This window comes from Daphnia pulicaria, chromosome 1 (assembly GCF_021234035.1).
Source record: "Daphnia pulicaria isolate SC F1-1A chromosome 1, SC_F0-13Bv2, whole genome shotgun sequence".
NCBI classification, from domain to species: domain Eukaryota; kingdom Metazoa; phylum Arthropoda; class Branchiopoda; order Diplostraca; family Daphniidae; genus Daphnia; species Daphnia pulicaria.
In genome coordinates this window covers 303,827-327,451 of record NC_060913.1, presented here as the reverse complement: position 1 = coordinate 327,451, position 23,625 = coordinate 303,827, and the positions used below count along the sequence as shown (strand labels likewise).

Below are 23,625 nucleotides of genomic sequence, written 5' to 3'. Positions count from 1 at the left end.
ATTGCGTAGATGAATTTGAACTGAGACGTAAATGCTGCTTAACCCGAATAAAATGAAATTTCTGATTTAATTGTATTTACCAAATTTTTTATTGTTTTAGCCCATTAAAAATTCCAACATAATAGGTCAAATTCATTTTTTAAAATAAATAATTATTTAAAATAAAGTTTAATAGAAATAAAGGATAAAAATAAATTTCCGATTTAATTGTATTTACCATTTTATTATTTTTTTTTTGCCCATTTACAAAATTCCAAAATAGGTCATATACTCATATTCATTTTTAAAAATAAATAATTATTTTAAGGAAGATGTCTTGTTCAGAATTTTTCAAGGAATAAATTATGTACAATTGAATAAATTGAAGAAACGAAATAGACCATGACAAATTTGGATATCACTTTCGTATCGAACTACCGTGAATCACGCTCCGCGTATCAACTCTGAAATCCAGTCGAGATATTTGTTGACCCGCGTGTAAAGTCCCGGCAATCGTGGCCTGGCGCAACCGACTCCCGCGCTGACAACTCCCACAAGTAGATGGCGTCCGTCCTTTTTGATCATCAACGGCCCGCCGCTGTCACCCTGTCAAAAAAAAAATTGAACCAGTTCATTTTTAATAATTTCAATGTCTCATTTTATTGTTTAAAAAAATATGTCGAATCTTTTACCTGGCAAGAATCTTTGCCACCTTGTTCGAATCCGGCACACATGGAGGTGTCGACGATGGTCAGCGGCTTCTTTTCTTCTCTGTACCAATCCTGGCACACCTTGTTCTCTATAATGGACAGGTCAACTTTCTGTAGGGCGTTTGGCCGTTGACCGCCTTTCGTTTTATTATTTTTTGGCGAATAGATAATATAACACAAATAAGCTGAGCTTAGCCTCGTTTTTTCAAAAATTTTAACAATATCCCAAAAAATGTCCATATACGATTTACCGTTTTGGATCTCGTTGGTCAGACCCCATCCGGCCACGGTGGCCATCATTCCGGTGTAGGAATCTTTGTCTGGATTGGGCAGACAGGACGGCTGGACCAGATCGTTCCACTCGGCTTCCTGGTCCAATTGAATCATGGCGATGTCGTCGGCCACTTTGCTCTTGGACGGATTGTAAGATGGATGGTTGACGATGCGATTGACGCGCAACATTCGCGTTCCCTTCCGGGCCGTGTTGGCTCCGTCGCGGGCCTTGGCGCTCAGCCCGGCCACTCCAATGTGAAATTGCGACGCCTCTTTCCTGTGTGTGTGTGTCAAATTATCCGCTTTGTATAAATTGCCGCCACAAATTTGAATTATTTTGACGCCTTACGTAATGCAGTGAGCCGCAGTCAAGACCCATTTCTTGTGGATGAGGGCGCCACCGCAAAACCGCTCACCGCGCAATCCCACTAATGAGACCATCCTGTGTAGCAATTCGCCAAACAATAAATAATAAAACACTTAATTAAATAGCTCGATCTAGCGAAATGCGGTTACAATTTCTATTAGTCAATTTACCACGGGAATTCTCCTTCGGCGGCGTCGATGCCGTTAACGATTTTAGCCGCTCGGAATTTAGCCACTCCGCAATCGACGTCAGCCACTAAATAATTATAGACGTCAATAATTATACATTTTGCTCAACAATTTAAAATTCAATGAATGAGTCGATGATTTTTTTTTTACTATTAATGAAGGCATTGATTGGAGCAAAGTAGAAGATTGACAAGAGCACGATGAACGATAAATACTGCATGGTGGATAATTAAAACAATTATTTTCTTTGGTTTGACTAGACTTTGTTTTGTTGGACGACAGCCACTAGACTTCCATACAGTCGGAACAAGTTTCGGTGGAGTGACTGACTGAGGAAGTGGACTCGGCTTAAAGATTTTATAAGGAACGAGGAAGGCTCGCAGTGTAGTGCACGTATGTGAGACGCGGAGAAACGGAAAGTGTGTGTAGTGCGACACACAGCAAGACATGACCTTCCATCATGATGGGCATTCAAGGTTCCTGTATTCATCAGGACGAATGTGTGTCACCAATGTGTGGATATGCATATAGGCGTGTGTGTACGTATGTACCAATGCACAGAAAAATATACCCTGATGTGGTGTTTGGTATATTATGTCCCCAAACAGTGGCACAAGGATATCGTCATTAGCATAACTGCATCACCTTGTCGGAGCATCGAACCCTCCCTCACGCGCACCCATCATTTCCGTTTGTTTTTCTCCATTACCGGGTCTTTTCACTAATCGCTAATTTTAATTGTGATTTAATTTGTGAAAAACAAACGTCAATTCTATCTTTTGCCACAAATTGCTGTTGGTGTCAATTTGAAATAATTAATTCTTGGTTTACCAAACATTCAAAAGCGTCAAAATCGGATGTGCAATAACGCGATAATATTTATTGTTTCTATTTATATGAGCAGTATTTATGGTTTATTTTTTTTATTTAATCGTTTCGTTCAGTTTTTGTTTTATGTCAATGTAGGTTTATTAATAAGAAAAATCTTGGACATTTACATCGTTCGTAACTGTGTCAATTAGATCATTTCCGTATACAGACTTTGACCTAAACAAAACAAACGTGACTATCGCCACCTTCATGTAAATATGGATGAGGGTTCTTTACAAGAACATTGTCCTCGCATGCGGGGACAACAGTGACGCCCCACGTACAGTACCACAATTTTAAAAGTGTACAACCTTAGTATAATATAATAATACAAGTACAACAATAGTACATGCACACAGTCCAGCGAGGAAAGCCACGCATGATTTTTCATTCGAAATCTCATACTTCTCATATGATGTCATATGAGGAATATTTCTATTTTAGATTTATTTATTAATTATTTATTTTTATTTATTTATTTATTATTAATTAATTAAAATATTTATTTAAGATTTAGATTGTAGATTTAGATTTTAATTCATATGAGGAATATTACTTATTTCAAATGCTGTATGGTTAGATTTGTTCAAAATTACATCATAGCTCTCCATCACATTTTCTAATCTGCAAAATACCAAATTACCTTTTAAATCTTTCCCGTTTCAAAGTCCCAAATTTTAGCGTGCAACAAAGTAGACAAAACGGACATGCACCGCTATAATCACTTCCGACCGCGTTTCAAGTCTACAGAGAAGACTGCAGCAGTATGCAGCAATTACAAATTCAAATGCATTTTGACTCGTGTGTATATTGATGCGGGCATCGGAGTGCGGTTGTTTCCTTGACGTTTATTACATCCCGCACAGTGATCAAATGCTGAAATACCTTGAAGAAAAAAACCGGAAGGATGAGCTTATTTTTTGCGTGTGTTTTCGCAACGCGTTCGGTCTGTCACGCCTATTTGGACACGGCATTGTATAAAAAGACCAGTCCTATCTGTTCAAAGTTCACTTGCAATCTTCTAGTCGAAAACAATACTACTAGCTAGTACATCTTCTCGAGTGTTTATCCAGTGACCAGTATTCTTTCGTAATAAATAATTTGATTCACCATGAAATTGATTCTAGTAATCACCGGACTCCTTTGCTTTCAACCGCTCATCGATGCCTTCATCAACAGTAATTGATTTCATAAATATTTTTAGTTTAATTTCTTCAAATTAATTTTTTTTTATGTCAAGTGGCGGATGTGGACTGTGGAATTTCGCCACTTCGTAACGGGAAAATAGTCAACGGACTAGACGCCGCAGAAGCCGAATTCCCCTGGTATGTTTGATTTGATTAGATTTCCGTTTGAAAAAATAATACTGTATTCATCAAATTTGTTGTGTTAAATTGAATCATCAGGATAGTTTCACTTAAACTGCGCGGTGAACACTTTTGCGGCGGAGCTCTTATTAACAGCAGATGGGCTCTAACTGCGGCCCACTGTCTACTCAAGTAAATTATTTCTGTCGATTCTCATTTTCTGAGAAATTAAATCTAATCATTTCAATTTTGGTGATTGAACAAAGTCGTAGAGCACCACAGATTCAAGTGAGCGTGGCCGAGCACAACCTTCTTGACGCCAACAGCCAGCACACCAAATTGTTCCAGGTGACCCAGATCGTTTTGCATCCGTCGTACGTGACCCGCCAGTTGGCCGACGACATCGCCCTCATCAGCTTCGATCGAGCCGTCGAATGGAGCGACCGCATCCAGCCCGTCTGCCTTCCCAATCCGGATAAAGATCCGTTCGCCGGATTTCTGGCCACTGCGGCCGGTTGGGGATGGACCGACGAGGTCAAGAACGGTACAGCACAAAATTGAGACATTTTATTTTGAAGGGTCGATTTAGAATTTATATAATTAACTGTGAATTTGCCAAATTTCCAGGTGGGAAAAGAGCCAACACATTGCAGAAGGTTGACGTGCCCATTTTGGCTAACAAGGATTGCCAGCAGTGGTACAAAGACGAGAAGAAATCGTTGATTATCGTCGATTCGGCATTGTGCGCCGGGCTAGAACAGGGTGGCAAAGACTCTTGTCAAGTAAATTATTTAATCTTAAATCAATTATTTTTGCGGTGTCATTTTTATAATTGTTATTTGATAGGGTGACAGCGGAGGACCGCTGTTGGTTAAGAAGGATGGTCATCATTTGCTTGTGGGAGTTGTCAGCGCTGGGATCGGTTGCGCAAGGCCTCGATTGCCGGGACTTTACACGCGCGTCAACCACTACCTGGACTGGATCTCTCGTACCATCCGGCAGCAGGAGCAAGAATTATAATTCCAATTAAATGTTACGAAATTTAATTTTGACCATATTGTAAAGGAATGTATTATATATATATATATGTACGTACGATGAATTATTGAACAAAATAAAATATTATTGAAATCGAACTCAAATATTTTTCAAATTATTAAATAGATTAAATTGGCTAAATTAATTTTGAACTCTCGACTATCAAATAAAAATAGAAATGTCAGTTAAAATTTGTTTTCAAACCTTCCATTTATCATAACATCTTGTAAAAACGAGCGTTTTTTAAATTGTCAAGTAAAAAAATAATTTCGAACAAACCAAAGTCATTTGCCTGAGCAAAAATTCCATAGCAATATTTCAACAACTTTTAAAGATAAAAACTTTTAAAAAAAGATTTGGTAAAATCTTTTATGTTTCATTGTTTGGAAACCCAAATTCTTTCATCTATGACTAATAAGTTAGATAGGCTTTCCATGAATACGCCTCTGCCTATTAAATCGGACATTACCTCGCGCGCATCGTCAACCCAAAAATCCTTGGCCTGCATTAACAATTTCTGTGTCTTGACATTTCCTTTGCCTGCAACACCAACAACTGCGCGCGTGTTTTGTTTCAGATTTTCAGGGGCATTAAGGAGGCGACAAATTTTCAATCATCGATCTATCGAGAGGGACTGTTTACTTGTATGATGAAATCAAAATTACCTACTAGAACGTGATCGATGCGGGCGTATCGGAGTCATTCGATAGGTTCGATAACAGGAAGCGGATGAAGGTGAAAATCGGCCTTCCTAGAGAACCTCTGCTGGTTATTGATTTAGTGTGTACTGTAGGTCAAACTAACTGGCCGATCTGTGCGATAGGAAAATGAAAAATGAATTTCTTAAGAAAATGTTGAGAGCCGAGATGACCCTGAAAGATAATGACGTAATTTTGGGATAACGTACTTACATCAACAATGTGAAGAATTTTATAACAAAGGTAGCACAGCTTTGGTTTCAGAATGAAATGAATTATGAAGAATTAAAATGCTGATTATTTTGCGTTCTTGTAAAAGGTTTCTATAAAGAAATTCTGAAACTGCATATACATGTGTTACGTAATTAAATGAATGTGTTGAGGTGTGGCGGCAAGGTGTTATCAAATTTGGATTATTTCATCAGTCTCCAATCAACAGTATCCTATAATGGACAAATGGATGACGCACGGATGACGACTTGGATCATCATTGAGATGTGTAGCGTAACGTGGTACCAGCGTCCTTGACAGTTGAAACCGGGAAAAGACATGATGGTAGCGATGACATACATTTGATTCCCGAATATTTACGTGTCTGTACAATATCCTTAGGTATATCTCGTGCAGGTCGTATAGCTGGAAAACTGGAAAAGCCTTGAAAAACCCAAACAAGAGATGGGCCTTTTTAGCTTCTTCCTCTATTCCTTTCTTGAGCAACAAGTTCATTTTTTGAACTTCCTATACTCCCGCCCTTGCTTCCAAATCACTTTCAGCTGCCCGCTCTTTCGGCTCAGACGGTGTTTCATGGGTGATATAAAGGTGCTCCGTGTCAGTTGATTCAAGACAACGACACCTTCAACAGCCAACAGATTTCAATCTGATTCGACGTCGCCTAACTAATCGAACCGGTCTTGTAACAAGATGCAATTCATTCTAGTGATCATTGGTTTCCTTTATTTACAGCCGCTGGATGCTTTCGTCAACAGTATTTCACGATATTATTTCGGATTAAATTTTATTGTTTCCTAATGTCTCGTTTTATTTTGATTCAGTGGCCGACGTTGACTGCGGGATATCGAAATTCAGGAACGGGCGAATCGTCAACGGCATTGACGCCGTAGAAGGAGAATTCCCTTGGTGAATTCCATTTCCTTTGTGGCCCAAACAACATAAAACTTCAAAGATTGAATGGTGTTTTAATTCTTATTCCTTGTATGCAGGATGGTGTCGCTGAAATTATTGCGTGGGCAGAGTAGTGAGCATTTTTGTGGCGGTGCGCTCATCAACAAGCGATGGATTCTCACTGCAGCCCATTGCGTCCTTAAGTATAAACCGGAATAACAGAAAAAACACCCTTATTTTATTTTTCCAATGTTTGATTTCATTTTTAATTAATGGTAAACTAATTGGATTGTGAACATTCAGTCGCAGAGCACCGCAGATTCAAGTGAGTGTGGCTGAGCACAACCTTCTGGGTGCCGACAGTCAACAAACGAAATTGTTTCGAGTCAACCAGATCGTCATGCATCCGTCGTACGTGACTCGCCAATTGGCCGATGACATCGCCCTCATTAATCTCGATGGCGACGTGCAATGGAGCGACCGCGTTCAGCCGGCCTGTTTACCTAACCCAGATGAAGATTCGTTCGCTGGACTGCTGGCCACCGTTGCCGGTTGGGGATGGAACGATGAGGTTAAAAATGGTATGTCAAAGCCTTTTATTATTTGAAGGATTTTTTTATTATTATCTATTGTCGCAATGTCAGGTGGAAAAAGAGCCAACACATTGCAGAAGGTTGACGTGCCAATCTTGGCTAATAAGGATTGCCAGCAATGGTACAAAGACGAGAAGAAATCGCTAACCATCATCAACTCGGCTTTGTGCGCCGGTCTTGAAAATGGCGGCAAAGATTCTTGTCAAGTATGAAGAATTGGAATATTTTTGCGTAATGAGCTTACTAAATCAAACTGAATTTACAGGGTGATAGCGGTGGTCCGTTGATGATTAAGAAAGACGGACGTCATCAGCTGGTCGGCGTCGTCAGCGCCGGAATCGGATGCGCTCGTCCTCGCTTACCTGGTCTTTACACTCGTGTTAATCATTACATTAACTGGATTTCACAAACAGTCCGTATCTAAGAGAATTTGCTTATTTTTGATATGTTAATTGTATAAATATTTTAGCTATACTCTTTGTAATTTTTCGGTTCTAACTATTTTGTTCTTGATCGTGATATATTTGAAATAGAGAATTTGAATAAAGAAGCTAAAAATCATGATATTAAAATTCGTGCACCTTTCTCGTGTTTTGGCGCTCATTTGCTGGGCCTTTTACTCTGGGCGGCGGGCGCGCATGCGCAAAAAATAAAAACTTTGACGCACATTTCAAATTTTTTTCACGTAAGGTAAAAAGCCTCAAGGTGTAAAAAGCCAGGAAACACATTTAGTTTTTCGTAAAACCCGTGACGGCTATAAATTCACAAATGTCAAATATTATTATTATTCCAATTTTACAAGCTTCAACATTCTAGTGAAAGTCTTACAAATAACGATTAACTGAATTTGTTGCGTCTAATTTTGAAACGTAGGAAAGTGATTAAAGTAATGACGTCATCAACTCATGACCCATTCCAGGCTCTAAAGTTGTTCTGCTGTTGTAGACTTGTAGTTCGCCCAGTTCGCTCAGGTCTCTCCAACAATTCGGTAATAACCCGCTGATCAAAGCATTTTAGTAGTATAAATAGTTAAATACTAAAGGGGAAAAAATTTATTGACGGATTTTCATTTTTTGGATTCTGAATTTATCATCTCTTATTACAGAACACTATGTCCAACACGATTGTACGCCGTATTATTCAATCTTCATTTGCTCCAGCAGCTATCGGACCTTACAGGTTTTAAATTGTTTTAATATTTGCAACATTTGGCATTAACAGGTGTAATTTTTATTATTACAGTCAAGCTGTTCTTGTTGATAAGACTTTGTACATATCTGGACAATTGGGACTGGATACTCAAACAGGATCACTAGTACCTGGAGGGGTTGAAGCTGAAGCGAAGAAAGCTTTGGACAATATGGGTCACATTTTAGAAGCAGCTGGAATTTCTTATAAAAATGGTAATTTTTGTATCAAATATTTTGTTAAAAAAATCTGTACACTGATTTCTTTATTACTTTTATTATAGTGGTCAAGACTACTGTCTTACTTGCTGATATTGGTGACTTCGGTAAGGTCAATGAAATTTACCGCCAATGTAAGTCATGAACCAAAAGAAATAATGAGGGTCATGATTGTTTTAACTAAGTGTTATTAATTTAGATTTCACAGAAAATTTCCCTGCTCGAGCTGCGTACCAGGTTGCTGCTTTGCCAAGGGTATGTGACATTTCTCAAGACAAGTAAACAATGGTTCAGTTTGATTAATTATTTTTTTTTAGGCTGGCAGAGTAGAAATTGAAGCTGTTGCTGTTGTTGGCACAATTGAAGAACAATGACTAGAAATGGCTAAATTGTAAGAGATTTCTAGTTTTCTACAATTGTATGGTTATTTGTTATAGAAATGAAGGGAATATAAAGGTTCTATATTATCAATAAGGTAACTTTATTGGTTCCTCTGTACACTTTGTTGCAGATAATTGAATCAACGTCTTCCTTTCCCTTTTTTCTTTCCACCACTCTGGCTGGTGGATTGTTCCCCACTTGATTTAAAGACTCTGCTTTTAAGATGGGGAATCTTCTCTCCTATGTACAAAAACAAAGAGTCCCCTGGTGGATTGAAAACATGATTAGTTGAGTTCCTAGTAGATGAAAATGAAATATTTTGTTTACGAGTAGGAAAGGCTGGATTGACGAGTGTTCCATCTTCATTTTTTAATTGCACCCTGACTCGCCCTCTGGTCTCTTCCTCTTTGCTTGCCTCTCTTGAATAGAATTTAGGTTCAATTCCAACTGTGAAATTGGCAGCTGTCAGAACATCACTAATTTCTACACAAGTAGGTCGTTCAACGGCACGGGATTTGGGAACTCGACGGCCAGCAACTCTTGTTCTGCTGCTATCAATATACGCTGGATAGATACAAATCCATCTGTCAAAAAACGAAAACATGAAGTAAGCAATAGGATACTACAAACTACAAAATAAAGTTTTTTTTTGGCATCTTTTAGCCTGATTATGTTTCATAGATTATCATTTACCTTTCAGGATCGCACGGTTTTTTATTTGGGTTGAACGACGTTCTTGTTAGTGTGGCCATTTCCAAGCCTCCACGTAAACATGAAATATTGAAATTGCAGAAGAATTTGGACATAAACAGACGTTTTCAACAGTGGGTATAAAAATCTGTCGCTAGAGTGCAGTAATTAATATTTATGTAGTATGTGTTCATTCATTTATCCACAAATTTTGAGTAAATAAGATACAAAATTCTCATAATTTTCATGATTTTAGGGTATGAATTTTGATTGGGTTTAATTAATTTGATGGAAATATAGTGCCGCTCCTTGTTCGACAGGGTTTGATACCCTTGCGGCGAATGTTGGCAACAAAGTTAGCAAGTCCTTTTTATTCTTTGAATCAGCGCATCAGCAACACATTTAGATAATTTTTAACAAATATATTAGTTTATCAAACTTGCTGTAGACTCAAATGGTTTAATTAAGTATCTCGCTCTTGATCGAAACAGCGTATACACCAGACACATGAGAATCACGATCTTTTTGGGCAGGAATCCTTTTCCTTCTGTAGGGCAAGTTCCAGGTGAGCCACTTTTTTCTCCAGATTCACCTGTCGTAATGGTAATTGTGATCACTAAATACAAGATCAAACCTTCTGTGACATAAATGACTTACATGCTGCTGATCTCTGGCCTCCAACTTCGATTCAATCAGTCTTATTTTGGCTTCCATCGTGACCTTGTTTGGAATTAGAAAAAAATCGTTGGGTTAAAATAAGAAACGCGAATTTCTCGTCCACAGTCCCGTCTATAAAATAAAGGAAATATTATATTAATTCACTCACAACACTGTTTCTCAGTTGATTGATTTCGCCATCTTCGTTCGTTGTGAAACGGTCAGCGGCGGTCGAGTAATTTGGCCAAGTCAACAAAATCATCAGAAAACATAACAATTGAACGCTAAACACAAGAGTCGACAGCTGAGCCATATTGTTGGTTTGATGTCTCGAAACGTCGTTTCTCATCTGAGCACACAGATAGCAACACGTCATTTTGTGATAGAAGGCGAGTTTGATTGTATTTGTGCGCTGCCGATAAAATTGGAAAAAGGTTAAAATCGTTCAGAGCTAGGATTGTTCCCACGTCATCGCTGTTATTTGTTCGAAGAAAAGCCAAAGAGATAACGAATTCTCTCTCGCGCGAAGAAAGTGAGAACGGAGTAGCGGCGTTAGTGATGCTGACGTGTTGAATCAGATCGGCATCAGGCGAAGTAACTACGTGAATTTTATAAATCCGCCTCGTGAACAAGATCTAACACCAATAAGTTGTATTGGTTTTTAAAAAACGTTGTTGTTTACCAAACAACTATAATCCCAGCAACTCCGCATTCCTCATGTAAGTATTTTACTTTTGAGTTATCTAAAAAAAAAAAAAGTAAAAAGCAATAATAAATAAGGAGACAATATCGTTCAACCAAAATAGTTGCTGGCTACTTTTAGAAAAATGTATTTCCAAATTATTTTGCTATCAACCATACAAACAAAATTTGTAACCGCGAACTTGTAAAGTAGCCTATACGCATTCTTCTCAATTCTCAAAGTTTTATATCTCAAACACGCCACTATACTACATCGCCATGACAACGACTAATCTGCTTCTTGCTTTTCTATTTTTTTCTGCTATGATTACTGTTTGTTTCTTATCTAATTAGTAATTACGGTTAGTAACTCGTACAATATATACAAGGGCGAAAAAAGTTTCTTTTGAACAATAGGCTTGGATAGATCAGGTTATCTCATTTTCATAAATAAAGTTGGTGATAAAACGCCTTCACAAAATGTCAGAGCAAAAGAACTAATTTACGGATAAGAAAATCAAATAAACGGATAAACTCTCCACCCCTTTTTTCTTTTTTTTTTACAAAGATCTCGCAGTATTTCACAGTTCTAGAGAGAAAAATTGTGTTGCCAAGCAGATCGGTACTATAATTCATAATTTAACAGCAATTAAGTTATTCTATACCTGCAATTTATTATGAAGCTGATGTTTGTATTTTTATCTACACTTGTTTTTAGCAAATGCCCAAAAACTAAGAATGTATTTTATTACGCTTGTCTACTTTCCCAAAAGTATTTGGTTTAAAAATTCTACCGATTATTTTAATGAAAAATATTACTGAAAATTAAAAGCTTCGATAATCAGACAATCTATTTCCTCTTATCTGATTCTATGTAAATATAGAAAATGAGCTACTTTCAAGTCCAAGTCGAGCGTCTGGAAAGCCTTTTTAAAGACGCAAGAATCAACGCCAGTGAAATCATCCGAATCTACTTTGACATGATCCGCCATAAAGATTTCGAGACGTCAAACGTCATTCCCTTTCTCAATGAGAAAGCCGTTCTTCTCCTGTCACCTGAAGTGGTCGACGTCTTGAAAAATAATCGACTCGACGCCTTCAGCTATTTGCTGGTGGCCAACAATCTACTGGATTTGGAAAACGTCAAAGAGGATTTACTCAACGGAGATGTCCTGGAGAAAGCGACTCCCCCAAATACTTTAAGAATTCTGATAGCGCAGCTAAATCTAGAGGCAGCCGTCCAAGCACTCACAATTCACGAACGTGTTATTTCTAAGAACAAAAGCAGCCGGCTAGCACTCAAACTAAAAAAACAATGTCCGTTATTGAGAAAAATAGGCAAACTGCATTTTTTCAAATTAAATTTACAAGCAGTATCAACTTTTGCTGGTGCTTCTAACATCAAACGATTTTGCTTGGGCGACCCAAACTCCCCCATGACTAGAACGTGCAAAACCATTTTGCTGATGGGAGCCACGGGGTCGGGAAAGACGACATGGATCAACGCTATGATCAATTACGTGTTGGGGGTTGAATGGGAGGATGATTTCCGGTTCGTGCTGGTCGACGAAGATGTCAGAGGTAGGACGCAAGCTCACAGCCAAACCCAGGGAGTCACAGCCTACGAGCTCCGCTACCGAGATGGATTCCGCATTCCCTTTTCACTAACAATTATCGACTCGCCGGGATTTGGAGACACGGCAGGAATCAAACGCGACAAGGAAATCACACTGGACATTGAAAATTTGTTCAGAGATAAAAATGGCATCGAGGTAATATACAATATAAACGTGAAACAAATTGATTTGATTAAAATCTGATCTGTTTTTCAACAATGACTATAAAACGCAGGATTTGGATGCAGTTGGAATTATTGCGCAATCCACAGAACCTCGTCTGACTTGTACCCAAGAATACATTTTCAATTCGGTATTGAACATTTTCGGCCGAGACATTGAAGAGAACATCCACTTCCTTCTGACTTTTTCCGATGGAAATTCACCCCCTGTCTTGGCTGCCTTAAAAAAGGCAAATCTTCAGTGTCGCAAGGATTCCGAGGGATCGCCGTGCTACCAGAAATTCAACAACGGTGTCATTTACGAATCGCAACAATCGGACGAATTCTCGCACTTCCATTGGAAGAATACCATGGGTAATTTCAAGATGTTCTTCGAGGAACTGTCTGGTATGCCAACCAAATCGCTGCAGATGACTAAGGAAGTGCTGAGGATCAAGAAATTTCTCGAAATGCACCGGGAGTTCATACAGAACAGCATCGAAAGACAACTGATGAAGATGGAGGAATTGCACAAGACGGAAGAATTCATCGACCGGAACCGAGACAAAGTCAATAACAACAAAAACTTTCAAATGAAAGTGCCCGTGATGAAGAAAGTGAAGGTCATTGTAGACGGTAAAAAAGCGCTCAACTGCACGGTGTGCCAATTCACATGCCACTATCCTTGCAATCCAAACATTTGGGAGGAATCTTGCCCAGCGTTTTCAATGCACATCTTCCGCGATATAATGGTGAAAATTAAAAACATATTCGAAAAAATACCGAGCGCCCAATTTGAACGTCTAGTAGGAGATTGGGCGGCAGCGATAGCGACGTTGCCGCAGTTGATAGAGGGAGCGCTTCCTTTTATTAATGCAGCTTCCAACTGCTTGCCGGGAAATGCACCATGCAACGTTTGCCCAGGAAAATGCCCGAAAGATAAACACCAACACGAAGACTACAAATGGGACTCGATCCAGGAAGTGGAGACGCAGACCCTGTACGAAGTGCGTGAAAAGTACAAAGCCGCCAAGAAACAGCAGTCGAACGCCGAAGAGATCCTGCAGGGACTGAAAGAAGAAATCGAACGGTTGAAATCAGACATTTTCAAGACGATGGAAGACATCACAGACTGTTCGAATGTGTTGAAGAAAATAGCACTGCGGGGTAATCCGCTTACCGTTATGGATCACGTCCAGATTATTATTGAAAACGAGAAGAGAGACGAGAAACCCGGGTACGAAGAGAGGATTAAGAGTTTGCAAGAGTTGAAGACTTCATTTACCGATAAGAAATAAAGCACAGTCCTAAGCACTTTATAAATAATAGTTATTTCTACAAGATTAAAGAAGTAGAACTTGATTACAATTACTGATTTGGCATGTTCCAAACTGATTTTTCTTTTAAAATATTAGTTTTAAATCAGTTTATAAATATTCCTGAATGTGAAATACACATTTTAACTTAATAAAGTCTAGGTTTCATATTCTTTAATTTGTGTTAACGACATTCTTTTTCCTTAACTTGTGATTTTTATTGAAGACCTCTATCATCGGTCACTGTTCTAGTACACATTAAAGAAAGCGATCAGGTTTTCTCTGCTTGTGAAGTGTAAATACAATGTGAGTTAAAAGCAAAAGGAAATTCTTCTCAATGTCAGTGACGCTCTTGCTTCCCTCCAACTCGTCTATCACGAAACCTTCGCACAGAATTTCACCAATGGGTTGAGCCGTGTCTTTCTTGGAAGGATCGCACATGCGGACGGAGATCCTCATCTTCCTCTGCTCTTCAATGTCCGTTTTTTCGGCTGTGATTTTGGCGATTTTCTCGTCGTATTTTTGAGACGTTTTCTCCACCGTCATCTTCCACGTCTCCAGCGTTATTTTCTCCTTTCCGGAACTACCAACGGACGTGATGAGCTGAAAGAAATCGTCCGCATCGATCGATCCCGGGTTGGATTCGGTGCCGTTGGGCACAGGAGATCCCTGGCGTTGCTCGACAACCAGGAAATTATTCTCAGACAGCGTTGTCCAATCAGCCAGCGGTTTTTCATTTTCATCCAACTTGCTCTGGATATCACTCTCGATGGAATGGATGGCGTCCAACAGTTCCGTGTAGTGGATTTTGATCTTCTTGCGTTCCTCAATGGCCTTCATCAGCTGCTTCTTGATGTTTCTAAATTCGTTTTTCAGGCTGACCAGTCGCTCCACGTTCTTCATCGTACCCGACGTCAAGTAAAGTAATCCGTGATCTTGGGTGTAGCACTCGGGTTTGGCCATCATATCGCATAGTAAACACCAGCTCGGGCCCCTAAACAATTAATGGCATGTATCAAGATTTCAATCTAAAACTCAAATATCACCCAAGTATTTACGTTTTGCTTGGACTGGGCATTCTGACGGCATCAGCCTCCATTTTGGATTTCATAGTTAATATGTACAAAACGTAGTCGTTAACGGGCAATTCGGCGACTCTCACATCGCAAACTTTGTGACAAGTTGGACACTTCTTTATCGTTGCTCCGCCTTGCGTCTTCATCTGATTAAAAATGGATAATAATTAAGTACATTATTGAATTCAATTGAATAGTTTTATGTATACCTTGTTTAAGCACACGAGACAAAATGTGTGTAGACATGGTAAGAATTTCGGCACTCGCTTTGTCGCATCGAATTCTTTTTGACAGACTCTGCAAGTGAGTAAATTCTCGCCTTCTTTACCTTCCATTTTTAAAAATTGATTGCTCGAGTCGACACCACAAGAGCTCACTAAAAGACGAATCTAGAATGATCCAGTTCCCGACTTTTATACACAGAAGCCAACATTTGATTAAGAAGCTCGTCGTCCGGGTGACGTTTCTTGACGACATTCTGAATAACAAAAACGTCGAATGCCAATCGATATTTTACCAGGAAATACCCAAATTAAAAAAGATTTTTTGTTTTTACCTGTCGTGTATTCGAGGTAGACTTATCTGGACTCGAGGGACAGTGAGTAATTATTTCCTTCTCCTGCTGCGATCGAACTCGGTATAGTTTGAGTACGTGGTAATTGGCGAAGCGGCCAAAAAGATCGACGACGTCGGTGGAGGTGGGGGCTAGTTTTCTAGTCTGACAACGAAACTTCATCCGACAATATTTTGACTGCTCAAAACCGTCACGAAAAGGATTCCATCGTCGTTGATTTGTGTAGCTCCTGATGAGATCTGGCGTTGTGTTTCCCGTCCTTAAATAGCTGCTTCAATTCCGGCCGGATTACCGGCAAAAAGATGTAATTTCCCAAAGTAGCCTGTTCAATTGAAAATGATGTAGTAAAACTAACAATTAAATATTAGTACTGAAAAATGTCATGGGAAAATGAAAAAATAGTCACCCAAATTTTGCACAAAAATGCCAAGTTAAACATGGGTACCAGACGGATGCAGATGACTCCGATGGGTTGGTTTGATTGCATCAGCCACAGGAAGAAAACCGACTAACCCAAAACAAAATTCGGAAGGTCAGGCATTTCGGATGGGAAGAAAGAAGCCGCGGGGATATTTTCCATTGCCAGAAGAACGGCTGATGTTTCAGCGATTCCCTGTGGGGTAAACTGATCGACTGGGCTGTTCTCTTTCTCCATTATAAATGAAAAAAAAAAAATGAGATGTTTGAAATCAATAAAAGTTTAAATCTTGCTGGTTTCGGGGTGTTACCATCAACGAAAAATGAGGTCCTTTCTTAAACGCTCTTCCATTTTGTTACGACGGTCGAATCATTTGATAGAGTCAATAAAATCAGCAGAAAACATTTAAACGCTAAACAACAAGTCGACAGCTGATAGCCATTTTCGTCTGTCATGAACGTCGTTTCGTCTGTTTTCTCAGCTGAGCATATGGCACGCTCTTTTATGATAAAAGGTGAGTTTGAACGCACTGATTGTATAGTTTATGCGGTACATCGAAACGGTAACCCAGAGTACCTCCATATGATGATGGAAAACGAGAGGCAAAACGGGGAGTTTGAATAAATTGTGAGCGTTGGCCCAACTGACCAACAAAATTGTGGAAGCCATTCTGAGATTCGTCAATCGCTTCACTTATCACGGAAGTAAGAATAGGTTTAGAATTTCTCACGAATGTCACGATACATTTTAACTAGCACGTTTCCTTTTACGTCTGTTTCTAAATAGATATGTAATTATAAAAATAATTTCAACGCGCAATACATCTGTCGCAATTATAGGCAGTTTGCTTATACAAATTTTAATTTGTGGGGAGGGGAGTCGTTCGCACTTCAATTGTTATAAAAAAGAAAGCGTTTTTCTTAAATATTTATGACAAACAACAAACCTTATCAACAAGTCGCTGATAAAAACATGATGCTGATAAAACATTACTACAGATAAAGATTTCAAAACTGAAATAAAAGTATGAAGTAAAAAGTAGCTATCCATCAATTCCATGCGTGCAGATTGCACGCATATAGAATATTTTGCAACATTTCTTTTTGCTGAATAACAAGGTACCGTAATTAAACAATCAATGTAAACATTACAGTAGTAAGACAAATAAGTTTTTTACCTACATTTTAGAATTCTAATAGATGTGCTGCTTGTTAGACTTAATGTTTTTAAAAGAACAATTCAAACATATTAAGAATTAGTAAAAGTTCTTAAATTCCATAAAAAATTCCCGCAAAAATTATAATTCTGCAATCGAATGAGTAAAAGCTCGTAAATTCCACAAAAAATTATAATTCTTCAATCTGTAACTCAACTCACTTCTTATCTCATTTTCGCGTAAATAGGATATGGATTACTTTCAAATCCAATACGAGATTCTGGGACAACTTTTTGAAAATGCCAGAGACAACGCCAGTGAAATCGTCAGAATCTATTTTACCATGGTCGGGCATAAAGATTTCCAGAGCTCGAACTTAATTTATCTCAATCAGAAAGCCGTTCTTCTCCTGTCACCTGAAGTGGTCGACGTCTTGAAAAATAATCGACTCGATGCCTTCAGCTATTTGCTAGTGGCTAATAATTTACTGAACCTGGAAGACGTCAAAGAGGATTTACTCAACGGAGATGTCATGGTGAAAGCGACTCCTTCCAACAGCATAAGGAGGTTGAAAGCAGAGCTAGGTCTGGCGACCAATCTGTTGGATCAAATAGTCGCAGTACCAGACACCCCAAAACCAATCAGTCAGCAGCAACAACTACCGGAGAATGCGTCTGTCGCTCCTACAGTGCCAGATGACACAACACATCCAATCAATCAGCAAAAACAACCAAAAGAGGATGCGACAGCCAGCGATCCTCGTGAAAACATTCAGTGCCAATCAAAAGCGGCCGAAGGTATCAACAGACTACCGATTGAAATAAAAAATGAATGTACCGAATTCAAAGATGTCGAAGGTGTGACTTTGTACAAGTTAAAATTGACCAAGGTACCCACTTACACCGAGTCATCTTCCATGGTCAAGCGATTCTCTTTCGGCGAACCCATTTTGCCGGAGATAACACGCAAAACAATTTTGTTGATGGGCGCCACTGGGTCGGGAAAAACCACCATGATTAATGCCATGATCAATTACATATTGGGGGTTGAATGGGACGACCCTTTCCGTTTTATTCTCGTCGATGAGGAACTCAGAGGAGCATCGCAAGCCAATAGCCAAACGCAAGGAGTCACAGCCTACGATCTCCACTACCGATCTGAATTCCGCATTCCGTTTTCGCTCACAATTGTAGACACGCCAGGATTTGGAGACACTGGCAGGATGGACCGTGACAAGGAAATCACTTCAGCCATACAGGAATTTTTTAAGCATCAAAATGGAATTCAGGTAAATAAAGCGTTGCGGCAGAAGACTCAATCTACTTTTTAATCAAATTCTACTTGCAAATGATTATTGCAGGAATTGGATGCCGTTGGATTCGTTGTCCAATCCTCACTCGTCCGTCTAACAGCTTCGCAAAAATACATTTTTAACTCGGTATTGTCCATTTTCGGCAGAGACATTGAAGAAAACATCCGTTTTCTCGTCACCTTTTCCGATGGAAGGCAACCGCTTGTCTTGGAGGCCATCAATGAGGCACAACTCCCATGCCGGATGGACTCGAAAGGATTGCCCAGCCACCAGAAATTCAACAACGGCGCCGTTTTTATTAGTCAATCGGATGAGGACGACATGTCGCCTGTTGAATGGAAGAACGCAATGAAGAATTTCAAGCTCTTCTTTGAAGAAATAAACGAGATGCCAACCAAATCTCTGCAGATGACTAACCAAGTATTGGAGGACAGAGAGCAACTGGAGATTTATCTGGATTTCATGCTTGGCGGCATCGAGAAACAGCTGATGAAGATGGACGAGTTGCGCAAGACCAAAGATCTCGTCGCAATCAATAAAGAAAAAATCCAAGCCAACCAGAACTTTGAGATGAGCGTTCCAGTTTCTAAAAAGGTGAAAATGCCCACCGCTGATTTAGCCATGAACTGCACAAAATGTGAAACGACCTGCCACTATCCCTGCGAACCGAGTTTGTTGACGGGGTTTTGCTCAGCATTTTGGAAACCAGACGGAATTAGATTCCAGAATGACTTCATAGTCCTTGCCAACACACTACTGAACGCCGCCAAAAATTTAGCAACTCCCAAATGTAAGATATGCCCCGGACGATGTTCGGACGGCTTGCACCAAAACGAACATTTTAAATGGACCTTTATCCAGGTGGAGGAAACGCGGACGTTTTACGATATTCGCAACAATTACGAAGACGCAATGAAGAAAAAGATGGACGCAGAAGCGTTAGTGAAGGCAGTCGAAACGGAAGTTGAAAGACTGAAAGAAGAAACCATCAAGAATATGAATGGCATAACTTACTTGCACAACAAATTGAAGGCGATTGCACTTCACGGTAATCCGCTCTCTACTTTTGAGTATATCCAGATGATGGTCGATAACGCAGAGAGAGACCAAAAACCTGGATGCAGGGAAAAAATTCAGAATTTAAATGAACTGTTGGAATTGGCTAAAAACAACGGCAACAACATAGATGATGACGAGAAATTCATTAAGCAATTTACTTCCTTGAACTCGTCATCTTAATAATCCAAATCCACAATCTAGACTGGAATTATTCTATCAATCGCTGATTTTCTTCACTTATATTTCCATTTAAATCGTGTCACAATGATTCCTTTTTAAAATATTGTAACTTTAAGCAAAAGCGAACTAAACAAAACAATTGAACTACTTAATGGTGACCTGTCCGGACGACTCATTTGCTTTCAATTTTTTTATATTTTTATATTGAAATTAAGGTTCAAATCTTCATGAAAAGGCATGTTATAGTGATATTCTTTCTAGTTTCACAACTAGACCATAGACCAAGGCTTCAACTGGGTAGGTTTGAGATTTCTTTCCAGCGTTATGATATTGCTATAACATTGCATATTATCATTTGGCGTATGCGATATTCAGAACGTTTTATAATCCAGTTACAAAAATACCTCTAATATCATCGACCTTATCACAAGTAACGGGTCGCCGATGATAAGTTTGATGTAAATATTATCAGATAAGCAGCTCGAAAGTCGAAACCAAACCTAAGATTGAACCTATTACAGGCCAACCTACCTATAATCCTAACAAACAGTGTATTCTTTTCGTACTGAACACTCAGTACAGATAAAAAAAACAACATCTGTAACTTCAAAACCGAGATATATTTACTACAAGAAAGGTATTAATAACATTGCTATTTATTTTTAAGTAATCCTAGTATCCTTTCTAGAGTAAGAAAGTATATTAATCATTGGCTCATTAGGCTCATCATTGGCTAAAATTTTATTTAGCAAACCCAAATGGCTAGCCAATCAAGTGAGAGACTTGCCATTTCCATCGCACGCCAATGTACTGACGTCAAAATCGTGAATGGAATGACTTTGTACAAATTGCCACTAAGAAGGAACTGGACCTTTTCGGAGTCGTCCGACATTGTCAAGCGATACTCTTTTGGCAGTGGTTGGCATACTACTAGCACAGATAAAACTATTTTGCTAATGGGAGCCACAGGATCAGGAAAAACCACTTGGATCAACGCCATGATCAATTACATTTTAGGGGTCGAATGGAACGATAATTTCCGTTTTGTTCTCGTCGACGAAGAGGTCAATAGAAATCAAGCGCACAGTCAAACCCAAGGAGTCACAGCCTACGACATCCACTACCGAGCTGGATTCCGCATTCCATTTTCTCTGACTATCGTCGATACACCAGGATTTGGTGACACGCAAGGAATTAAGCGAGACAGTGACATCACATCGGCCGTTAAGAAATTCTTTGAAGATGAAAATGGCATTGAGGTAATGATTATTATCAATATCAACCATAAGGAAAAAAATAATACAGCTGACACTCTGACAATTTATCTATGAACCTTATTTAAGGAATTGGACGCTGTTGGTTTCGTCGTCCAATCTGCACTCGTCCGTCTAACAGCTTCACAACAATACATTTTCAACTCGGTATTGTCCATTTTTGGCAAAGACATTAAAGAAAACATTCGGTTTCTTGCCACCTTCGCAGACGGAAATCGACCACGCGTCTTAGATGCCATCAATGAGGCACAACTTCCTTGCCGGAAGGACAGGAACGGATTGCCTTGCCACCAGAAATTCAACAACGGCGCCATCTACTCCAACAACAAAGATGAGGACGATGACTATTCACTCATCGAATGGAAGAGTGGAATGAAAAATTTCAAGTTGTTTTTTGACGAATTATTTGACATGCCAACTAAATCGCTTCAAATGACTTTAGAAGTGTTGGAGAACAGAAAGCAACTGGAAATCAAACTCAAATGGATGCAGGACGCTATCCCACGACATTTGACCAAAATGGAAGAGTTACGAACTAAAGAAGCACTCATGGAGCGGCACAAAGTAGAAGTCGACGCCAATCAACATTTTGAAATCAAAGTGCCAGTTTCCAAGAAAGTCAAAGTCAATGTCGATTGCCTGGCAGCCATGAACTGTACAAAATGTGAAACAACCTGCCACTATCCATGCGATCCAGTTTATGCAAAGAGTTGGTGCCCAGCATTTTCTTCGGAGCAATTAGCTGATGGCGGTATCATACAAACTGTTAGTATATTACTCGAAAGAGCGGTAATTCCATTTCGTGAGGCGAATTGCAAAATCTGTCCTGGCAACTGCAGCAGCAATGACCACAAAAACGAAGTACAGCGCTGGATCTACAAACAAGTGGAGGAGACACAAACCCTAGAAGACATTCGTGAAAAGTATGAAACAGCAAAAGGAAATAAGATGGACGCAGAAGAACTGGTGGCAGCTCTGAAATGCGATGTCGATATTTTGAAAAAGGATATCGTCAAAGCCATCGACGAAATCAAAAACTTGCATAATAAATTGAAAAAGAATGCGCTACATGGCAACCCGCTCACCACTCCCGAGTATATCCGGATGCTGATTGACAACGAGAAAGCAGAACACAAAGATGGATTCGCGGAAAGAATCAAGAGTTTGGAGGAACTGCTGCCATTGGCCAAACTGACCGATGACATTGTGGAAGATACAGACAAATTTCAACAGCTGATGTTGATTTAGCAATTCACATCGGCCCATGTGCGTTATTACCCATACCGATGTATCTATTGATAGCATTGTCGTCAATCTTAATTTTCTGCTCTTAATAGCCACATAAGACACATTTCCTCAATGTGTACTACATGGGAGCTAAATTCTGAATACATTATGAACCACTTAACACAATAACTATGTTAAACAATTCATCTTGCGACAGGTGACGTAGTAGTAGTATTTTTGAAAACTCGTCAGTTCTTACAATTGCGACAAATTAGAACGACAATAACTAAGTTGTCGTTCACCAAGTTCAACTGCTGGAGTTAGCTACTTTTTCCCTAAATTCTCGAGTGAATAAAGAATCCTTCGTGTTCGTTTACAGTATTTTGAAATTCATTTACCATGTTAACGAAATCTTCATACTCGTTATACGTATCGAATACTCAGAAGTCAGAAGGAAAAGAAAATTTCGCCAATCAATCGTCTTTTGAAAAAAATTATAAAAAGACACTTGCCTTGGAGATGGTGAAATCTTATTTAGTTTGGGCCATGTCATCTTGTAGGCAGTTGCAAGTCATTCGAGTTCCTTTCTGGATATTTAACCATCTAAACATTTTTGAAAAGAAGAAATCACAAAAAATCAGGCTTTTAGAAATCTTTGGCAAGAGCATCTAAATGAAAATGTCTGAGGGACTCACAACTTAGTTTAATGCAATTAAGTTGTAGTGATTTTGGTCAATGCTCAAATAGTGTCAAAGCTTCATGAAAGAAAAAGCGACACATTATTTGTGATAAAAGATTGAATTGAAGATAAATATAGAATGATAGAATTGTAAATAACGTACATCAAATACAACTTATAATTCTTTTAAAAAAAATTTTCAGACTATAGTTATCTTCATGTTTTCTATGATATGAATTATTGTAAATACATCTGTATCAAGAAAGATTAAGAAAGATTTAATCTTATGTCTATTTCTGTTTATACTGAGTTGAAAAAACACATAACCAGCATTAGTCGAGCACCAATTGAGTATTTGACCCAAATACTAGCAGGTCTATAAAACGTGATCATACATAATAAACAATAATGGCTATTGATGTTTTCTTACCTAATGAAATCTGCTGTTTACTTGTCAAGATTCACTTACTTTCACTGGTAAGTCGTAATAACAGACACATGGTGTAGACACACGAAATAGACAGCAGCAGTACGTAAACGTCACGGTGAAAATGTGAGGCTTTTTTCCTTTCCCGCTATTTCGGAAACCACAATAGAAAGCGGCCATCATGGATTTC

At 39.0% G+C, this 23,625-nt stretch overlaps 10 protein-coding genes across 13 annotated transcripts; 6 read left to right on the top strand and 4 right to left on the bottom strand.

Annotated features, from left to right (window-relative positions):
• Positions 1-286: 286 nt before the first annotated feature.
• Positions 287-1,829, bottom strand: LOC124310883 (transmembrane protease serine 9-like). The gene is made up of 6 exons (XM_046775006.1): positions 1,668-1,829; positions 1,500-1,584; positions 1,312-1,404; positions 941-1,239; positions 672-826; positions 287-585 (listed from the first exon to the last, which is right to left on the bottom strand). Exons 1-6 carry the CDS (start codon positions 1,735-1,737, stop codon positions 424-426), a joined length of 864 nt encoding a protein of 287 aa, XP_046630962.1. The 5' UTR covers positions 1,738-1,829; the 3' UTR covers positions 287-423.
• A 1,582-nt stretch (positions 1,830-3,411) lies between these two features.
• Positions 3,412-4,796, top strand: LOC124310931 (trypsin II-P29-like). Its single transcript, XM_046775103.1, has 6 exons — positions 3,412-3,565; positions 3,628-3,712; positions 3,794-3,886; positions 3,961-4,238; positions 4,322-4,476; positions 4,541-4,796. The coding sequence occupies exons 1-6, from the start codon at positions 3,499-3,501 to the stop codon at positions 4,712-4,714; spliced, it is 852 nt and encodes a 283-aa protein (XP_046631059.1). The 5' UTR covers positions 3,412-3,498; the 3' UTR covers positions 4,715-4,796.
• A 1,462-nt stretch (positions 4,797-6,258) lies between these two features.
• Positions 6,259-7,692, top strand: LOC124310936 (trypsin-1-like). The gene is made up of 6 exons (XM_046775117.1): positions 6,259-6,415; positions 6,483-6,567; positions 6,651-6,755; positions 6,856-7,133; positions 7,197-7,351; positions 7,411-7,692. The coding sequence occupies exons 1-6, from the start codon at positions 6,352-6,354 to the stop codon at positions 7,567-7,569; spliced, it is 846 nt and encodes a 281-aa protein (XP_046631073.1). The 5' UTR covers positions 6,259-6,351; the 3' UTR covers positions 7,570-7,692.
• Positions 7,693-8,019: 327 nt separating this feature from the next.
• Positions 8,020-9,018, top strand: LOC124311059 (2-iminobutanoate/2-iminopropanoate deaminase-like). Of its 2 annotated transcripts, none has more exons than XM_046775339.1 (6): positions 8,020-8,133; positions 8,251-8,324; positions 8,388-8,548; positions 8,617-8,685; positions 8,751-8,806; positions 8,869-9,018. In XM_046775339.1, the coding sequence occupies exons 1-6, from the start codon at positions 8,035-8,037 to the stop codon at positions 8,923-8,925; spliced, it is 516 nt and encodes a 171-aa protein (XP_046631295.1). In that variant the 5' UTR covers positions 8,020-8,034; the 3' UTR covers positions 8,926-9,018. The 2 variants fall into 2 exon arrangements, with proteins under 2 accessions (XP_046631295.1, XP_046631304.1); XM_046775348.1 differs by having other exon boundaries at positions 8,094-8,161.
• LOC124311106 (signal recognition particle 19 kDa protein-like) lies at positions 9,012-9,744 on the bottom strand. Its single transcript, XM_046775422.1, has 3 exons — positions 9,626-9,744; positions 9,260-9,516; positions 9,012-9,196 (listed from the first exon to the last, which is right to left on the bottom strand). Exons 1-3 carry the CDS (start codon positions 9,736-9,738, stop codon positions 9,072-9,074), a joined length of 495 nt encoding a protein of 164 aa, XP_046631378.1. The 5' UTR covers positions 9,739-9,744; the 3' UTR covers positions 9,012-9,071.
• Positions 9,745-10,067: 323 nt separating this feature from the next.
• On the bottom strand, positions 10,068-10,727 carry LOC124311184. Its single transcript, XM_046775557.1, has 3 exons — positions 10,449-10,727; positions 10,280-10,342; positions 10,068-10,214 (listed from the first exon to the last, which is right to left on the bottom strand). Exons 1-3 carry the CDS (start codon positions 10,653-10,655, stop codon positions 10,137-10,139), a joined length of 348 nt encoding a protein of 115 aa, XP_046631513.1. The 5' UTR covers positions 10,656-10,727; the 3' UTR covers positions 10,068-10,136.
• A 99-nt stretch (positions 10,728-10,826) lies between these two features.
• On the top strand, positions 10,827-14,076 carry LOC124352591. Its single transcript, XM_046802129.1, has 3 exons — positions 10,827-10,998; positions 11,845-12,732; positions 12,812-14,076. The coding sequence occupies exons 2-3, from the start codon at positions 11,848-11,850 to the stop codon at positions 14,033-14,035; spliced, it is 2,109 nt and encodes a 702-aa protein (XP_046658085.1). The 5' UTR covers positions 10,827-10,998; positions 11,845-11,847; the 3' UTR covers positions 14,036-14,076.
• A 147-nt stretch (positions 14,077-14,223) lies between these two features.
• On the bottom strand, positions 14,224-16,703 carry LOC124310855 (tripartite motif-containing protein 59-like). Its single transcript, XM_046774939.1, has 6 exons — positions 16,432-16,703; positions 16,110-16,348; positions 15,686-16,025; positions 15,339-15,607; positions 15,112-15,275; positions 14,224-15,047 (listed from the first exon to the last, which is right to left on the bottom strand). The coding sequence occupies exons 4-6, from the start codon at positions 15,462-15,464 to the stop codon at positions 14,312-14,314; spliced, it is 1,026 nt and encodes a 341-aa protein (XP_046630895.1). The 5' UTR covers positions 15,465-15,607; positions 15,686-16,025; positions 16,110-16,348; positions 16,432-16,703; the 3' UTR covers positions 14,224-14,311.
• A 13-nt stretch (positions 16,704-16,716) lies between these two features.
• Positions 16,717-19,973, top strand: LOC124352554. 2 transcript variants are annotated; one of them, XM_046802088.1, is made up of 3 exons: positions 16,717-16,825; positions 17,525-18,565; positions 18,638-19,973. In XM_046802088.1, exons 2-3 carry the CDS (start codon positions 17,528-17,530, stop codon positions 19,826-19,828), a joined length of 2,229 nt encoding a protein of 742 aa, XP_046658044.1. In that variant the 5' UTR covers positions 16,717-16,825; positions 17,525-17,527; the 3' UTR covers positions 19,829-19,973. The 2 variants fall into 2 exon arrangements, with proteins under 2 accessions (XP_046658044.1, XP_046658053.1); XM_046802097.1 differs by lacking the exon at positions 16,717-16,825 and adding an exon at positions 17,154-17,239.
• Positions 19,974-20,357: 384 nt separating this feature from the next.
• LOC124310682 lies at positions 20,358-22,510 on the top strand. Of its 2 annotated transcripts, none has more exons than XM_046774647.1 (3): positions 20,358-20,465; positions 20,550-21,087; positions 21,172-22,510. In XM_046774647.1, the coding sequence occupies exons 2-3, from the start codon at positions 20,587-20,589 to the stop codon at positions 22,348-22,350; spliced, it is 1,680 nt and encodes a 559-aa protein (XP_046630603.1). In that variant the 5' UTR covers positions 20,358-20,465; positions 20,550-20,586; the 3' UTR covers positions 22,351-22,510. The 2 variants fall into 2 exon arrangements, with proteins under 2 accessions (XP_046630603.1, XP_046630596.1); XM_046774640.1 differs by having other exon boundaries at positions 20,372-20,465; positions 20,578-21,087.
• Positions 22,511-23,625: the final 1,115 nt, after the last annotated feature.